At 43.2% G+C, this 19139-nt stretch overlaps 1 protein-coding gene across 2 annotated transcripts in view; it reads left to right on the top strand.

The window, feature by feature from the left end:
- Prkce (protein kinase C epsilon) overlaps positions 1-19139 on the top strand; it is a 559250-nt gene that overhangs the window by 181752 nt on the left and 358359 nt on the right. For both annotated transcript variants that reach the window (XM_029558628.1, XM_008823069.3), the window contains one exon: positions 10852-10915. In XM_029558628.1, coding sequence (XP_029414488.1) covers positions 10852-10915 — 64 coding nt within the window. The remainder of the gene's footprint in view (positions 1-10851; positions 10916-19139) is intronic.

Below are 19139 nucleotides of genomic sequence, written 5' to 3'. Positions count from 1 at the left end.
TTCTTTGAAGAGTTGTACTTAGTCATTTCTAAGTTGTTTTCGAGTCTTAAATTTCACGCTTTCCACGATCTTTATAAAACTGTTCTTTCAGTGAACATTGTCTCAACTGTATGAAGAGAAGCAATAACCAATCAGACCTAAATATCACCAAATAGGAATGTGCCTGAGGGCACTGATTCCCTCATGTGGGCAGCCTGTTTGCTCTGTGTTCGCTGAGCCACCTAGCTGGTTTGCTGTGGGTTTTGTATGCTTTAAACTTAAATGCTCCAGGAGGGTAAGGCAGGGCCTTTACCTTCACTGTTCTTGTGTCCAGGAAGCAACTCCGTTATTGCCCTCCATGCAGTCTGGGCTTAAGGAATGGCTCACAAGGAGATCTTTCTTGAGTTTCCTGGAGCACAGGCTGCTTGCCCAGGCCGCAGAACACTCATTGGGATCACTGGGTCTGGTGTTAGGGAGTCCTGTTTTAAACTGTGTTTTTCTTTGAGTTATAAGAAGGTGGGTAATTTCTATCTCTGAACCACAATCTGATCACTCATGCAACTATTAAGAATAAGGACATGGGCTAGGTAGGGTGTCTCGTGTTTGTAATCCCAGGGCTGAGGAAGCTAAGGCAGAAGGATTGATGAACATAATGAATTCAAGGCCATCCTGGGCTACATACTGAGTTCTTGGCCAACCTGAACTACAGAATGAAACCCTATTTCTCCTTGTATGTGGTAGTAGCAGACAAAAAGGTCCTGATATAGAGCTAATATTTCTATTTGGAAAATTCAAAGCTGCTAACTGGGCATGTCTCTCTTCTGCATGGATTTGCTTAGCACTATATGAAAGTCTTTATGGGGTCTTTGCTTTGTGTCCAACACTAGATCAAGAGCTATGGAGCCCTCAAAAGAAGGACATGGCTCTGTGCTCTTAGGCTGGGTAAGGAATTACGATGACCTGACAGCTAATATTTGTAGGCACCTAACTATGTGCCAGACACAGCTCCAAAATCTCCACCATCTTGTTGACTCTTCCCCTGCATCCTAGTGACATTTTCCATGCGTATAAGATGAGGCAATCAAGCAAGCTTCACACAGCTTATACCAAATAACACTGGGACTTAAATCCAGGTGGGCTACTTTAAAGCCTTTATTCTCCATCATGAGTTATATTGGCTTGACGTGAGGAACAAGAAACGTAGACTAAAACACAAAAATGCACCGAATCCGAGAGACCGTTCCAAAACAAACGCAGCCTGCAAAGTGCTGACTGCTGTCTGGGCGCTTTTCACTTCAGAACCAGCAGGTACTCTATGTCCTGTCTCTGTGTGCTCACCACCTTCTGTTAGGACATATAACTGTATCCTGCCATTCCTCTGGAAGACAGGAACACTATACTGTTGCCAGGTCATGCTTTAGGCTTGGTGCCTTCAGATGTTTGCTTGGCTTGCAAGGCCTTTGCATCTGCAGTTATTTGTTTTGAGTCATCTCTGTCATCAGAGGGCGCTACTAAAGAGGAAGCAGGTGCTAATTTGAGTTTGCCTGTTGAGAGCTAAGATGTGTAACCCAGGCTTCTGAGACAGACAAAGGGAGTTTTAGGAGGACAGTGTTACTGCTTTTCAGTTGGTTCCCATAACTTGGCTGTGAGTGATGGAAAAGCAGTGTGCCAGCCAGATATGAGGGACACTTACTTAAGGTGTGTCTGGTACCAGAAGCCAGCTACACTCTGGAGATGAAACATTAGAAGAGCCGGTGAGTTAAACTTTGTAGTAAGTTGTCTTGGAATGTAATTTGCAAGCAAAAAGGTAAATAGAGAATAAGACCTTCTAATTTCTGGTCTTCATATCCTCTATATCCATCTCTTGAGGCAACTCCCATTTCCTGTTAAGAGTTCTCCTAGTGGGCTACAGAGATGGCTTGATGGGTAAAGCCCTTACTTCATGAATATGAGGCCCTGAGTTCAGAACCCACATAAATCCATGTGTGCTAGCACAATCTGTAAACCCAGTTGCTCCTACAGCAAGATGGGAGGTAGAGACAGGAATATCCCAGGGAGTTTGTGGGTCAGCAAGCCTGGAGTATGTAGCAGCAAGTGCCAAGAGACCTGTCTCAAACAAGGGAAAAGACAAGGACCAATACCAGAGGACCAATGCTATCACCAAGAGTAAAAACAAAAGAAAATTTAAAAAGCATTGAAAACAAGAATCCACCCAGAAAAGATCTATCTTTGGAATACATGCACTTGTGTGTACATCTACACTCACACATGTACTCCTTTGTTTTACATGACACTATGCCATGTTTTAGCATAATAAATGCGCGACACTGCATTTTGCTTCTTCTCTCTTACGCACACCAGAGATAAGTCCCTATCAGTCAGCATATTTTGATCTTTTGCATTCTTTTTGACTTGTACAGTGACCTCTCAGATGATGTACCATAATTTTTCTGTGCTCTTTTCTTTTTTAAAAAATATTTTATTTAGTATTTTTATTTTATGAGTATGAGTGGATTGCCTGCATGTATGTAAGTGCGCCCATGTCATGCAATGCCTGAAAAAGTCAAAAGAGGGTGTAGGATCCCCTAGAATTGGAGTTATAGATGGTTGTTAGCTGCAGTGTGGGTGCTGGGAATCGAACCTGGGTCCCCTGCAAAAGCATCCCATACTCTTAACCACTGAGCCATCTCTCCAGCCCCACCCTTTTCCTATGCACACACACACACACACACACACACACACACACACACACACACACATATATATATATATATATGTCATTAGGATCACTAAAAATCATTACAGAGCATTTGGTATAATTATTTTATCTGTGAGGAAATGGAGAGCCACACACAGAGAAAGACAAATTTAAATAATTCAGTAGACTCTAGAACCTACACTTTGGATGTGTTTTTCTTGCTATTATTGTATTTTGATCACAGACGACAGGAGAAGGTGGCTCAGCTGTGTGCCTGTGAATGTGTTTGCACGCGTGGGTGGCATGCGAATGTGTGCGCCCACACCGGTCGGTGTACATTATGTTGTGTGACAGATGTGCTCGTGAAAAACTCTGAATGAGCCTTTTTATTTTTAAAAATGGAATATGAAATTTTAAATGCTCTGAGGGTGGAAAGATGATTTGTTATTTAAAGGAAACTTGTGGAGGAATCCTTATGTGAAATGAGGACTTCTTTTTCTTTTTCCTCCTTTTAAAAAAACCAACTTCATTGAGGAACAACTTACATGTAATTACAGGCAGCCATTTTAAGTGCATGATCTTGATGCATCTACCAAAGTCTACATTCACCTAATTACCACCACAAATAAGACAGAAAGGTCTCTATCTCCCCAGAGGTTCTTGTACGGCCACCACTGTCCACCTGCACCTTCAGGAGGTGAACACCCTGTGGTTCCCGTAACTATATGTTAGTGTTACTTTTTCTAGGGCATTATTTAAATTGAACTGTCTGGTGTTTGGTGTCTTTGGACCTGCATCCGTGTTATTGTGGGTATCAGTGACTTATTCATTTTTATTGCTAAGTAAAATTCCATTATATGAATGTAGCATAGTTTGTTTAGCCCCATAACTGCTCTAGAACCTTGAGTTGCTTCCAGATTGGGGCTCTTGAGGAATGGTATGTCTGCGAACATTTGTGCACAGGTTGATGGTTTCACTAATAAGTCATCTCTGTCATTTACCTGTGCAAATCCAGCATTCTCATATAGTGAAGTAATTAAATGGACCATGCGTTTGTGGAGACAACACGTACAAATATCTGGTAGTGTTGAGGCTATAGCTCAGTGGAAGAGCACTTGCCCAGCATGCATGAGGCCCTGGGTTCAAGCCCAAGCACCATACAAAGAAATGTTGATTAAATCCTTCCTATGTGATGAATATACACAACAAGAATATCCACAAAAGCCTGTATAATATCTTTGGTGTGGGGGAGGGGGGTTGCATTCACTCACGTGAGCAGTAGAGGCCCAAGGAAGATGGCAGGTGTCTTCTATCACTCTCCATTTCAATTTTTGAGACAGACTTTCGCTGAACCTGAAGCTCGCCATTTCAGTTCGGTTGGCTGGCCAGCAACTCCTGGGATCTGTCTATGCCCCTCAGTGCTTGGGTTACAGGCACATATAGCCATGTCCAGATTTTTTACATGGATGTTAGGGATTTGAATTCAGATCTTTTTGCTTTCACAGCAAGCCTTCTTACACACTGAGCCATCTCCCCACAGCCCTGTATAGTATCTTTACACTGCAATGGAAGGTGCTTGAGAAAGATACTCCCCCATTCTTTTATGGAATTGCTATGGTAGCCCATTGTCAGAGTGGAACCCTCAAAATATTTCATTACATGTGTACCACAGCCTTGTGGTCAGCCAGTGCTGAGTAATAGATTTCTTCCTAGATGAAGAGTCATGAAATTAGCTGCTAGATTCAAACTCATCAGGAGCAGAGCCTCAGCATCACCCATTGCGGTCCCTTGGGTTTTTTATTTTTTGAATTTTTGACAATATCATACTACCTGTACACAATGAACTGTGGTCTCTCTCTCTCTCTCTGTGTCTGATACGCTTTCCTTGACACACACACACACACACACACACACACACACACACCCTACCTACTCCCCTGTCTTATCGTTCTCCTTCTCCCACCATGCTAAGTATTTTGCGCTTTCACCAACTGCTTGCTATGGGAATGGATGTTCCTGCTCTGTCTGGTCTTTTACATGCAAGGTAGCTCAGGGAATGTAAGGAACCCAGAATGTGGGCAAGTGGCCCAAACTGCTGAGGGGGTAGGACTTGGCTAATGGGTCTTTCTCTCTCTCCCCTCTCCCCTCCTTTATTTGGTGGTTGACTGTGTGTGTGTGTGTGTGTGTGTGTGTGTGTGTGTGTGTATGTGTGTATCATATATATGTGTTCATGCATACTTGTGAGTATATTTGTATGTGTATGTGTGTGTATGTGGAACTAGAGGTTTTTCTCCATACACTTCATCTTTTCTCATGGAACCTGGAGCTCATCAATTATCTGGCTAGCCAATGAGCTCCTGTCTTTGCACCCCCAGCACTGGGGTTACAGATTTGTGCCATCACACCTGGCTTTTACATAGCAGGTACCTTACTAACTGAGCCATCTCCCCATTTCAACTTTTATTTTGAGTCAGGGTCTTACTAAGTAGCCAAGGCGGGCCTTAAGCTCAATGTGTAGCCTAGGCAGGCCTTGAACTTATGAGCCTCTGGCCTCAGCCTCCCAAGAAGTTGAGAGTACAGGCCTGAGCCACTAGGCTCCACTTCCCTCCTTGACAGTTTTATTTCCTACATTACCCCCAGCCTCCTCCAAGTAAAGAAGAAAAAGAAAGAAACATTCAGTTATGTGGGTCTTATTGGGTGGAACAAGGCCAGCCCAAGCCTCTCTTCCTCCTTCTCTCTGGAGTTTCTGCTTCCCCACAAGCTTCCTGACTGAGCATGGTTAGAAAGGGAAGTGAAACTCAAGGTGGTATGTGTGACCCTAAGCCAGACCTGGGAGAAGTTTGTCTAGAGGTCTCAGGTGAAAATTGACCTGTGGTTAGAAAGAAGTTTGACTGTGAATTTCAGACTGCCTTTCCCTCCAACCCCATGACCCAGGGGGCAAAAACACTGTCCAATTTCTCCACACTGCTCAGCTACAGGGGACATATTCCTAGAGATGAGGGGTACATAGTAGCCTTGGAGTCATAAAGCAGGGGTGTCCTCATTGGACTATGAGGAGTACATTGACTACTTACCCTCTTTAACCTCAGCTTTTAAAATAATTTATTTGCAGAGCTAGAGATAAAATCCAGGGCTTTGTGCATCTAAGCAAGCACTCTACCATTGAGCTTTCTGAAGATAGGGTTTTATCTTGAACTCATGGTCTTCCTGTCTCTACTTCCCTTCTGGAGTATTGACATTTTAGGCGTGTGCTACCACATCTGGTTAAACTTGCTTATTCATAGAAGGACACAGTACCTGTTACCTTACAGTATTAATTGTAAGGAGTAAATAAAATCAGATGTATGAAGGACTTTGAAAATAGTCAGCCACACAAAAGAAGCCCCTGTGATTCTTTGTGTCATAGACACTGCTATTTAAAAAGTTTCTGGGCAGTGGGCACTTTCTCCATTGCATTGTCCTTGGTTGAAATGAGTCTATATTCAAACCTTCCACTCAGTAGGGAGTCGATGGTGTGGGAGGCACCACTTTGTGTTAGGAAGGCCCGTCTTTGGAAGTCAGTGGCTCATGAAGAGGAGAATGAACACTGAAGCTCAGACTAGAAGGAGGAAAGCACCATAGACAGGCTGTGAGAGAAGCCTCCATAGACTAGATGGAACTGGGGGCATGCATCTGACCTGGTTCTGACTGCGCTATTCCCTATGTGCTTGGCGAGCTCTGGGTGGGCACTTCTGCTGAAAGCTTTCTGTATCCCAATTTCCTATCTGGAAATCAGAGACTGTCATTGACCCCATAAGAACCAAGGCAGGTGAAGCATCCAACTCAGTGTTCGAAGCAAAGTAAATACAGAGAAAACCAGTGACTACCCTCCTCTTCCATTTCTTATGGCACTCAGACCTGCTACTTCCCAGGGGATGGCTATGCTTGCTTCTGGGTTTCCCCCAGACTGGATTCTGAATGCACCTGTTTTGATGAATCAAACGATGATTCACAATACCACTGTCTACAGTCATCAGATATCCTGTAATAACACATCAGCTTGGGACACAAAATGGCTTTCTTTTAAAGGAGAAGTCTTCTTAAAGTGGAAAGAATGTTGGACTGTGAAGCAAGGAACTTGAAGATTTGGTCTTTTAAAAAATTAATTAATTATTATCATTTGTGTGTGAGAGTGTGTGCGTGCATGGCATGGCATATCATATGCGGTCAGAGAACCACTTGTGGGAGTGGTTGGTTCTCTGTCTCCACCAAATATGTCCTAGGGATCAAACTCAGGTCATCAGACTTGGTGGCAAGGGCCTTTAACCAATGAGTCATCTTACAGACCCTGAACTTGACCTTCATTATATGTTAGTGTATCATGAGCATACAGTGCCTGTAGAAACCAGAAGAGGGTATTGGACCCCCTGGAACTAGAGTTAAAGATGGTTATTAGCTTCCATGTGGGTGCTGGGAACTGAACTCTGGTTCTCTGTGAGAGCAGTGAGTGCCCTTAACCTCTGAGCCATCACTCCAGCCCATAGAACTGGCCTTTTAATAACAGCACTAATGATAACTATTGTGTGTCAGCCATACACTAAGCCCTTTATGTAGAAGATTCCGTTGATCCTCACAACAGCTCAGATGACGCACAGCTTATTGCTTGCTTTGTGTCACTGAAAAGCAGTGTGAGGCTGAGAGAGGATGGCTGCTTACTTCACCCTGCCAGTCAGTTCTCTCCTTACCACACACTGAGTCCTCAGGGCCAAGTGCTTTGCATGACCATTTCATGCAATTTCCAAAACAACCCATTTCACAGATGAAGAAGCCAAGGTTTATGGAGAAGAAATAGTTGTCTGTAGTTACTTTTTGAGTAGGGAACAGAACTAGGTTCAAGTCTGGTCTGATGCCAAAGACCATGGTCCTCTCCCCCACTGTTTTCTTGGCTTTTGGCCCTGGCTGGAGGGGTAGCCAAAGGTGCTCCACCTTGATGACAGCTCATAGTCTAACAGAAAAGTCAGACTAGGGAACGTAGCTAGGAAGTCTGTCAAGGAGAGGTAAGAAGCCTAAAAAGATTTGATGAATAGGGCTACATCTGGGACAACTGGAGGGAGCCTACAGTGCAGGGGGGCATTCAGACCCAGCCCGTGAATGGCTGAGGGGGAAGTGTGGGATCTGTTATTAAGTAGTTCCAGCTGCCTGGTGCTGATGCCCACTAATAGACTGCAGAGTTGTACAGGACTGGGCACCCACATGACTTCATTATCTGGGCCACGGAATCATGAGCAGAATTTGTGATGACATGAATTTGGCTGTGAAGTCCCACCCACTCTACTACCTTTTGTACTCAGCCACCCTTCCAGTCCCTGACACTGATGTCCCGCCACCCTGGATGGAGTCTCAGAGCCTTCTTACTTTGCTGGCTGGGGCTTGGCGGCTGCTCTGAAGCCATCTGTTCAGACTGCAAAGCTCTTTGTTGCTTTTGGCATGTTTAATGGCTTAATTCCTATATTTCTGTTGGGAAATGCAGTTCACCAGCACTGAGGGAGCAGTGGGTACTAAAATGGTTTCTGATTGCTATCTTGAATGTTAATATCCTAATACATTTTATCATCAATGACCTGTCCTCCCTGCCACGAGTCCTCACTCCCCTTTTGCAGAGATAGGCTCAGTGCCTGCCTTTGGAAATGCCTCGCTGCCCATCTCATTCTTCTGCTGTCCTCCTCCCTGTTTTTCACAGATGGTATTGTGCTTCACCAATAAAGTCCACGGTCCTGAGAAATCTTTGACTTGAAGGATATGAGAGAATGTTTCATTTCATTTGGAGTTTAGCAGGGATGATCTAATCACTAAAAGGCATACATTATTTTGAATTCCATGCTTGGGGGCAAAAGGGCTCCTGGTCATTTTGAACTTTGGAAGAAACAGAATTCTGATTTGGCTCTGCTCTGTAGGGCTGATGACTGGTTTTCCTGTTTATAATTCTGTGCAAGGACTGGTATATGTGTGGTGGGGTCGGTAGTAGTGTCTGAGAGTCCCGGGGAACCTTTGCTTCATCCATAAACTTAAAACCATGAACTCTTGGGGTGGAATGGATGAGAAAGTCATTATACGGGATCCTTGATTGGGTAGTTGATTACCATCTGGATCCCAGGCTCAGGTAAGTGGACCCAGTGGAATTCCTGAGAGCAGTGTAGATCTTCCCGCTGCATTCCCTCACTTTCTATCCTGACAGAGTACTTAGACTTCCCCCAATGGCCTCATCCATGAGGCATCGAAGACCCCTTTGATAAACATGAAAACTTCATGGGAAACAGTAAGCATTCTCAGCCGTGAGAGGCTAAGTCCAGCCATGCAGCAGAGCTCCCGAGCGGCTCTGGAAACCTGAACTCTGGAAACAGCAGGGACAACCTGGAGAGAGCATCAGTTCAAGCTGAGTTTCTCTGCCTCACACTGATACTTATATAAGGTACTCACATCAGACTACCAGTCATTACCTCTCATTCAAATGCCACTTTAGTACAGACCAAAGGCCTGTTTTCCTCCCTGGTGACAGGGCTTGGAGGGGTGAATAACCCAGAATATGCTCTAGAAATTCTGACTTCAGAGCCATTTTCCATCCCTACAAATGTGTGTTCCGTGTTTCCTGATCAAGAGAATTGAGCAGGGTTGGATATACAGTCCCCACACTTTCTGTCTAGTGGGAAAGAGAACTATGTGGACATTGTGCTACAGTTTCATAGGAGCCATAATTAGGGCATGTCTGTTGTGCTGTGGGAACTCAGATGAGGGAGGAATGAATCCTGATGGGAGTATCTGGAAAAGCTTCACAGAGGAGACAATAATTGCCCTTGACCTTGAAGGAGCAGGTGGTATCCATCAGACTGTCTCTTCCTAAGAATTACTTGCTAAGTGTGTGCTTGGTGTTTGCTGGGGACAGTGGAAAAATAAAAGCAAGGGATGGTTGTTCCTGCCCTCAAGAAACGCACAGCTTGTTGGGGAGAGAACCAGGCACTGGTGAACCAATTAGAGCTCTGTATAGACAGATGGGATTGCGGAGGTGGGGGAGTTTAATGGGGAGGGATGTTGGAGATCCAGGGTTTCCAGAGTCAGTACGCTTTCTTACGGAGAGCACAGTTTCTACAAGGAGAGTTCAGACCTTGCAAAGATGTCTTAAGAGGTCTAGTCCTCTGATTTTTGTCCCACTGCCTGATAGTATCAACTTAGTTCTGTATAGCAGAAGTAGTTAGCTTTGAGGATGGGAGCGAGCAAGTTGCAGATGAGTGGAGAAGGTCATTAGTAAGCAGTTAGCAGTACTGGCTTTCTCTTAACCTGGCTAGAATCTGGAGTTTGCAAAACACCTGTGCAGCCTTCGCATGACCTGAGCGTGAGAATCCTTCAGTCATGCACAAGTACAGTGCATTTTCTGAGGTGTTGTTTTTTGTTAATTCCCAGACTACTCTTCTGCACTGGTTTCAGGATCCTTAGATATGATACCTATTATTTATTTTCTCACTCTCATTAAGCTGGGTTCAGTCAGCACTGTTCTGTTTTTGAACTCCCTGATGAGATTTTAATCATAGCGAGAGAAGCAATGATGTCTTATACATCTCTTATTTTGCCGAGAGGTGGTCATACAGAATAATGAACAAGAGTTTCTATGGATGATCTTGACATTGAGGATCAGCATTGTCATTTACCTTGGAACTTTAAGCACAGTTTCCTTATCTGTAACAGGGGACAATACAAAGGTTTTCAAGTTTTGTACTGTTGATCTGGGGGGCTGGATGATTCTGTGTTGTAGGGGCTATCCTATACCCTGTCACTTCCCCGCCTCTTTGCCCTTAGATACCATTTATGGCATTCTCTCCACCAGTTATCACCATCAGTTTCTAGACAAACATGTCTCTAGAAATCAAATGTCCCTTGTGGAGCAGAATCCCTCCCAGTTTAGAACCACTGATATGATACTCCCTTTTGGGTATGTGTCAGACCTCCAAGGACAGCACTTGATACACAGTAGACATTCAGTCATTATTGATTCTCCTTCATTCCTAATTCACCTAGCGCAGTGTGGGCTGATGAGTGACATGAAGCTGTGGCTCTAGGTTTTAGCAGCTTGGAGTAGAAAGGTGGAACCCTCAGGCTGCCCACACAATGCACTAACAGAGTCACTGTTGCTTTCTTGATTGCAGATTGATCTGGAGCCAGAAGGAAAAGTGTATGTGATCATCGATCTCTCGGGGTCATCGGGTGAAGGTAGGAGAGCATGACCTCTCATCCTTGTTCTGTTCTATTGATCCTTTGTCTTCTGGGTCTCTCCCTTCTCTTCTTGGCCAGGACATTATCGTAGTGACATTTAATTAGTTGGCATACTTTAAAAGGAGAAGGTTATTTTGGAGACATTATGCTTGTGTACAAAAAGGAACCAGCCATCTGTTAATGGTGGAGCACAGGGAGATTTCTCACTTGACAACAGGACAATAACACAGGCATTTCCAAGTGCTGTGTACGGGGCAGGTGCCAGCAGATTGGCACCTTCTCCCAGGAGGCTCAAGTGGGGTTTGTGTGCGTGTGGCAAGAAGGAAGTAAAACCAGTTGGTCTAACGGTATTCAGAAATGAAACAAACAAGGTGACAGACTTCAGAATCTTACTTTTTTGGTTTGTTTACAGATTATTTTGCCAGTTCTTTCAAAGGCAAAAAACTTGTTCTTAAAGAAAAATAGGAGGCTGAGGGAAGAACTCACTTCCCGCTGGGTGACCAGATAATGTGTAGATTTTTCTCTGATAGTTACCGTTTTCTTCTCTCTTCTTTTTACATCCTCTTGACTTTTTTCCCCCTTTGTTCACTTAATATCTCTTAAGAGCAAATGGATGAGTCTGGTGAAGCCTGAACAATCAGGGCAGAAGGGAAATGAAGAAAATGAAGCCTTGTCCAGACAGGGACGAGACAAGCATGGCAGACCTCAGTTCTAGATGGGACTGGGGATCGGATAGAAATGTATGTGTTGAATCTTCTTTCCTCTTCTCTTTCTCTCCCTGTGGGTTAGAGGACAGAACAGTTGGTATTAATGGTGTGGTAGAGAGATTGGAACACTGGCTGCTGCTTCTTAGCAACGAGAAAAAAAAAGTGTTTGGGGTCTGTGTCCCTCGGGGAAAGATGGACACTTCTGCTCCTTAGCTACCCCAGCTGGAGTTACAGAGTCACAACCCACACACAGTCTCTAGGTGAAGACTGCGATGGGAAGAAAGATTATGTATGTTAAGTTCCAAGGCACTTGTCAAAAGATGTATTTGATAGTGGAGCCTGCTAATTTTCATCTGGCTTATTCATCGTCAGTTTCAACAGGTATTCAGAATAATTCAATAATCATGTGCACATTGGGGTCACAACTAGGAAGAGGTCCCTTTTCAGGAGATCTCAATGCTTTGACATAGGTTAGAATCTTCAAACATCTTTTCAGAATTGGATTCTTACATATCCTGCTCTTTATTCTAATTACACTTTGGCATTTCTGCCCTTCCCTTCTTGTTCTCAGCGCAGAACAGCCAAGAATAGAACATGTTGTGGGAGAGTTGAGGATATAACAGTATTTAGTGTGAAATATTTAAGACCCATGAAAAGAAAGCAAAATGGGTACCATTGTACCCACTACCCAGGTGAAGAAAAAAGCAACCTATCCCCACTGAGGGGGTTAATTATTGTGGTCCCATCTACTCTGGAGTCTGAGGCAGGAAGATCTCTTGTACCCAAGACATTAAGGCCAACCTGAATGACATAGCAAGAAAAAAAATAATAAAGCAAACATGCTTGGCATAGCATGTAATCCCAATTTATCAGACTTGAAATTTTGTAATAGTGTACTGATTGTAGGTGTTTAAATGTTTGATAAACAAAAATCAGTTCCTTTTTTTCTGTTCTTTCCATAACCTTAATTAAACATGTATTTCCTGTGCCAAGATGCTGGGCAACCAATGGCAGGCTTGGATTGTTTTCTTTTTCCTCAAAAAGATTAACGACTTGCAAAATTATAAATGACATTTCTTTTACATTAGAGAGAAAGGAGATGGACAATGAATGAATAAATAAATCAGAAGCAATTGATTTTTTTTCTTCCTGCTTCTAAGGTTTGTTGCATGTGAATAGCTGAAGCAATTTTCACTGGGTTTAATTCTGAGTCCATTTTTTTTTTTAAAAAAAACCTCTTTCATCTAAAGAAAATAGAGTTTACTTTAGAAACGCCGACACATGCCAGGATCTGTAAAGTGCTAGCATGTGCTGCTCTGAAGGAAAGAAGATGTTTTTCTACTCTTTTTTCCTCTTGCTGTTCATGGACTTGGGATCCCTTCTGTGGGTGGTGGGGAGAATTTTTGTAGGCCTGTGCTACACTTCTTTTGTGTTGTACTCATCTGTCCTTCTAGTCTGTGTTATGGGCCAGGAGGTTCCTTGTCTGGAGGTGGTTTTAGTTTTGTAAGAATTGCAAGGGTGAAGGAAGGACCCAGAAAAGGAGAAACTGTAGCTAGATCACATGGGAAAAGTTGGGGTGAAACTTGGTTGTTACCCTGCTGGATTTACAGACTGTAGACACTCAAAGATTCTTGCCCAAGCACCTTTCTTAAGCAAAAATGCCTAATGTGTTCTGTGAAAGGGTAAAAGGAGAATTGAAAGGAGACATGGCTAAGGTTTCAGAGCTCTATCACTCTGCCATCAGCATCTCCTCAGCTTCCCTAGCTCCATGCTCTGGCCCCATCAATAGAAAGAATATATTCATAGAAACTGCACAAACGTTACAACACATGCAAATCTCAGAGAGCTCAGAGAAAGGTGTGGGGGTGAAACAGTGTGAATACCCTTCTCCTAGGATGTGCTAAAGGATTCTTTGTCTTGCTAACATGCTGTTAGGAAGCCTGGGCATCTCCATCCGCTGGAGCAGGATATAATGTAATTTCTAACTATCTAATAAAATTCCACTGCTTGCATGTCCTGTGCAGTTCCTCATAATGGGATTTGACTGATGTGTGCTTTGGCTAAAACGGGGAACCTAACCCCAGATGTAAAGGGTCAGGCCAGATGACAGTTGAGGTCATTTCCAGCCATGTGATTTTATTCTTTGGTATAATTTGAATAGACAGCAGTCAGAACTCATGAATGACGGATGGCTAATATCTGCATCAGGTAGAATGAGGTGAAAGAAATGGCCTTTGGGGGGTACGCATGGTCCTAGATGCTTTACCTATATTGCATGATCTTCTAGGGTGATCCCCACCCTGAAGTATTTCTTAGTTTGGCTGTCATCATGAATGGAGGCCATGTAAGCACGGCATCACAGGCTCACCAGATGATTAGACCAAAGCAGAATTAGCCCAGGTATCAGAAGCACACACAGCAACGTAAATTCTCAAATGTATACATAATTGCTTCTTGCTGTGCACATTAGTTATTGTCTCTGCTTTAGCTGTTATTTGTATGTAACTTCTTATTCATTATAACAATATGGCAGTTATAATGATTCACAGACCCTCTGGATGGGAGATGGTCAGGGCCTGATCTGTGAGTTGTGGGGTCTTCTTTTGCTTTCAACCAGGGGCAATGCACATCACAGAGAATTCTCTAGAGTCTAAACTAATAGAAGCAACAAGAAATTGACCTCACTTTTATGCTCAGTTCATGAAACTATTTTTGCAATAGGATACAGTTTACAACATAATTTGAATGACTTTTGGCAAACAAACATCACAAATAATACAATTCTAATACAATTAGATAAGTTTCTGATGAGATTGTACATTGTGGTTGTAGAAGCTGAGAAGCAGGGGCAGGAGTACCCCTCCCCCTCCTTTCTGCAATCTCATGATGCTGAAATGTTCAGATCCTTCTCTAGAAAGCATTTCCCTCAGAGTGCGTTAGACTTGGATTGAAATCTTGAGTGTTGACCATCTCAGAGTTTCAGATTCCTTACCCATAAAATAGGGACATTTGCTACTTCATTTTTACTTACTTTGAACATTCCATTCTTGTCACTCAAAGTAAGCCTAATTCAGACTGAAGCAAACCTGTGCTGGGTATTATGGAAGGGTCACTAAAAGAACAAGGCTTTGAGACAGCGTCCTTACAAACAAAAGATGCTCAGTAAATATCCAAAGCCTGGAGACCTGAGGGCAGGGAGGTGGGAATACGTATTAGTTACTTTTCTGTTGCTGTGACTAGAAGCAACTCACAGAAGAGTTTATTTTGGTTTATAGTTTCAGAGGGATCAAAGTTCATCATGGCAGGGAGGCAAGCCAGTAAATACTAGTCATGGCAGCAGGAACAGGATCTCCTGTGAGATGTGAGATGAGATCTCATATCTTCAACAGCAAACATGAAACAGAGAGAATGAACTGGAAGTAGGGTCAGGATGTAAACACTCAAAGCCAGCCCACAGCAGCATAAGTCCTCCAGCAAGTCTGCATCTCCTAAAGCTTTTATGACCACCCCAGAGAATACCACCAACTGGAGACAGGTGTTCAAATACTTGAGCCTGTGAGGGACATTTCTCATTCAAACAACCATAGCATAGTTCTACAGTTACCTTGATTGCAGCCAGCAGGGTATTCAAGGAAATAATTAGAGGTCAGGTTTCTAACTTTGGATGTGGTGTGCTCACCAAGGTTAAAAACAGAGCAAGGTAACAAAGGGGCAACTTATAGAACAAACCTATATGTACCAGGGGCTGAGATTGCTTCCTATAGAGTTCTGATCCAGCCATGGTTTTGTCCCTTCATCTCTCTCTTCCTCACCATTCCCCAAATGAAGTAGTTCCCTGCCAGACATTCTCCATGATCTGAGAGCCACTCTTTTGCATCCTGAGGGCTTTAATGTTAGCATCTTCCCCTTGGAGTCTGGTTCCTCCCATTGCCGCTCTGTGCAGACTGAGAACACGTGGTCTCCAGGCTCTCACTGGCCCTGGGTGAAAGCTCTTCATCTGTTTGAAGACGGTTATTAAATCTCTGTTCTTAAGATAGAATCCATCAAATCCTTTAACCTTTCTGCAGGGATATTTTAGAAATCTTAACTCTTCTTTGCAGCTCTCTGCTGGACGTTTTTCAAGTTGCACAAAGAGACAGATGTGACCAAACCAGCCCTGCTTGGTTCGGCAAAGACAACACGTGTGGAGAGCTTTTGACTTTAGTAAGGGCCTGACAGTATCACTTCCATAGGCAAGTAGAGTGCTGAGAGGACAAGTGATGTACATCAGGTCACAGGGTTGGTCATGAAGAACTGCAGGTTCTGATCCAGGCTTCTGCTCCTTCAGGGCCCTGCTAATGAGTTTGCCAACATGGAAATGACCTCTGACTGTTCTTATAATTTTAGTTCTTTTCTTCAGAAAGCTTTAAATAGAAATATAAAGTGAAAGTTCTTAGCTTTTAATCCAAAGGTAGTCCCAGAGTCTCTTTCATAAACAGATCTCTTTTCCCCCTCTTAGAAAGGAAAGCACCCAATCCCCGTTCAGCTGTTTAAACATCACCTTTAGGGTGAAAACTTGGCCTCCTGTCAGAGGGCAGGACCTATCTCAATAGACTCTTCAGATTTCACAGTCCTCCTGAAACTTCAGTTCTTAGGAATTCTGCCTTGTCTAAATTCCATGTTATTTAATCAAGCATCTTCTGGTTATCAGAGAGTTAAAAGGAATCATTCTTTCAAATGAGCAGTAGTCAACAATGCCCTTCAACAAATGTGCCCAGCGTGGTATATTGCTGGATCGGGGGAATGGGAAGTAAGAGAGGGAAATGGAAAACCACAGATGACATTCACATGAATCAAAACATTGCAATTCAATCAGAAATCCAAGTCTTGTGGGAAGAAAGCATCAGAGAACAATGCAATCACATCGAGTTCAGAACTGGGTGTTATCGGGGAATAAACTGGAACTCAAATAATCTAGGGAAACTTCAAGAGAGAGGCAAGGCTTGTGCTGAAAAGGAAAGAGTGGGTAGGCTGGATTGTCAGGGAAGAAGAGGAGGTCTTTATCATTGTCCAGAACAGCTTAGAGGCTCTTAATTTTTAGGAACGTTATGATGGACAGGAGAAATTAGATGGACAGAGTGTATACTCTAGGAGCATCCAAAGGAAAAAAGTTATCAGTGTTGCAGGCAAAAACTGTCATGCTATGCAAGCAAGAAAAATGGAATGCCATAAATGATTAATCTATGTTTGAAGGTTGAAAGCAGTTGTTCTGGGCATAATTTTATCGTCAAAGCCTCTCTTCCTCTTAGATCCCCAAGGAGAAGGAGGAGGAGGAATGTTCCAGGTCAAACTTGATCATACTCAGGATATTGGGTAGAGGCCTGTTACAACTATGGTACTAAGGTCTTTAGAAGGTCAAGTCCAAGTAAAGGTATCCCATCCCTTTGGCCTATTTGCATTATCTCATTTCCCTCTTAGCAAACGTTGAGTCCTATGGTAATCAGTCTACCCTCTTTGGCCTGTCTACCCCCCTTCTACTCCTCATCATCCCCCCTCCTTTTTCTCTTTCTCCTCCATCCCTTCTTTCTTTTTTACAGGGCTGGGACATAAACTCCGGGACTCATGCATGCTGGGCAAGTGGTTCACCTCTGAACAGCCTTCTCTCCAGCCTTTCTGAGGTGCCCCCAAATCAAGCCTAGACATTCCCATGGTTTCTCTTTTCAATTTCTCTTCAGTTTTGACTAAGAAGCATTACTTGAGAGGTTAATGAGAGTTTCCAGCTTCCCATACAGGGGACTTCAAAGCCACACCCATCTGCAAGGTGCTGACCCATCTCCTCTATGTGTCCCTTAGGCAATGGAATTCTGGTCCTATTTGCCCTCCAGCTCCCTAAGTATCTGTGGATATGTCAGATTTTCCAGTAGTACATGGCATCTAGAAAATAAAAAATAACGTTCAGATGTTCAAAACCATTGATCTTATAATATATACCCCACATTCTCCTCTCTCACCCCCATATAACTACTTGTTATCGACAACAGAGCCAGAAAACATATCCTTTGCTCTCCAGATTTTGGCCTCCATCCTTGTCCTGATGGAATCAATGTTTATTCCTAGATGGGACCATCTGCGCCAGATGAGACCAACGAGTCAGCAGTGAGAGTTGAGGGAGTTTCTTATATCACAAAGAGACGTTGCTAAATTGCTCCATGAGAAATAAGCCAAGAAACCCCCATTTCCTTCTAAACAGTCTCTAGATGCACAGCAGTTCCTCTGAAATGAATCATTCACGGTTAACAACACCAAATGCCAACCATTAGCAGATGAAAAACAGCATTGAACCCGGGGAGATTGGGGAGCCATTCACTGCAAGCGTCCTTCCTGTCTGTCATTCTGTGTGCGTGGATATATATTTTCTGTTTGACTGCATGCTTGTTTTACTGCTGATTTAACTGCAGAAGGAATAGTCATGTGGAAGAAATAAGCTTATAGAAAGGGTGGGTTTACAATTGGTCCTTAGTGAAGGCGTGGACCTCATTTCCTCCCATTCTGTCTTTGTTGAATTGTTATCTATCATCTCTGCATCTTATAATGAAGAGTGGGGAAAATCATGTTTGCAGCTGAGATCATATTTGGTCAAAATGGCCTATAATTTAATCATTTACTGTTGTTAATGTCCTTGTGATTTGACTTAAAAGGAAAGGGTATTTCCATTCATCTAACCTAATTTAGAGCGCTGTATTTCTGTACCAATTATTCTATTCTTTTATCTAGTTGAAACTGGCCAGTGCTGACAGTTTTATTGATGTTCCTTATTACCTAGCTTTGTTGAAACACTCATGTTTTCACAATCAAGCACACTCACCATCGTTAATCTAGGGGTAATGCTGGGGTTTTTATCTTCTTCCTTCATTAGAAAACTTTGGTGGGAGCTTATATAGACTGAGGAGGGGGTGTGCACGTACCCTTGTGCCCACAGATGAGAATGAATGTCTCTCAGTTTCTCCTCATCCTCAGTTTCCTTCACTGGAGGCATCGTTTATTTTCTTCTTTAATGTATATAAGACCCTAGAGATGCGACGGGAATGAACATGCCCCCACTCCTAGGAAGCTCATATTCTGATAGAAGGAGATAAGCCGTTGACCAAGAAGCACAAGTGTTGTAGCTATTGGTAGGATTGGTACAGTGGAACCACCAATCAGATTCCCTTCCACTTGAGTAGGTAGTCAGTAAATGACAACCACTCACACTGATCCCAAATGGTCTCATTTGACTGAGAGGCAAACCTGAAATTCAAGTAGTAACAGATACCATAATCTCTTTCATTGGTTGAGGTAACCCAGACTAGGACCTGAATGATCAAAATTTTCACTTCAGATATATCATGTCTGATTTATGTAGACATTCAACATACAGCTACCAGGCACCTACTGTACGCCAGTTCTCTACTCAGTCTGGAGGCACAGGAGTGAACAATAGAAACAGAAATCCCTTGAGGGTTACATTCACGTGGCTGTGTGCGTATGTGTGTGGG

Source organism: Nannospalax galili, unplaced genomic scaffold (genome assembly GCF_000622305.1).
Source record: "Nannospalax galili isolate Female #2095 unplaced genomic scaffold, S.galili_v1.0 scaffold286, whole genome shotgun sequence".
In the NCBI taxonomy this organism is placed as follows: Eukaryota; Metazoa; Chordata; class Mammalia; order Rodentia; family Spalacidae; genus Nannospalax; species Nannospalax galili.
This window is presented reverse-complemented; position numbering and strand designations above follow the sequence as displayed.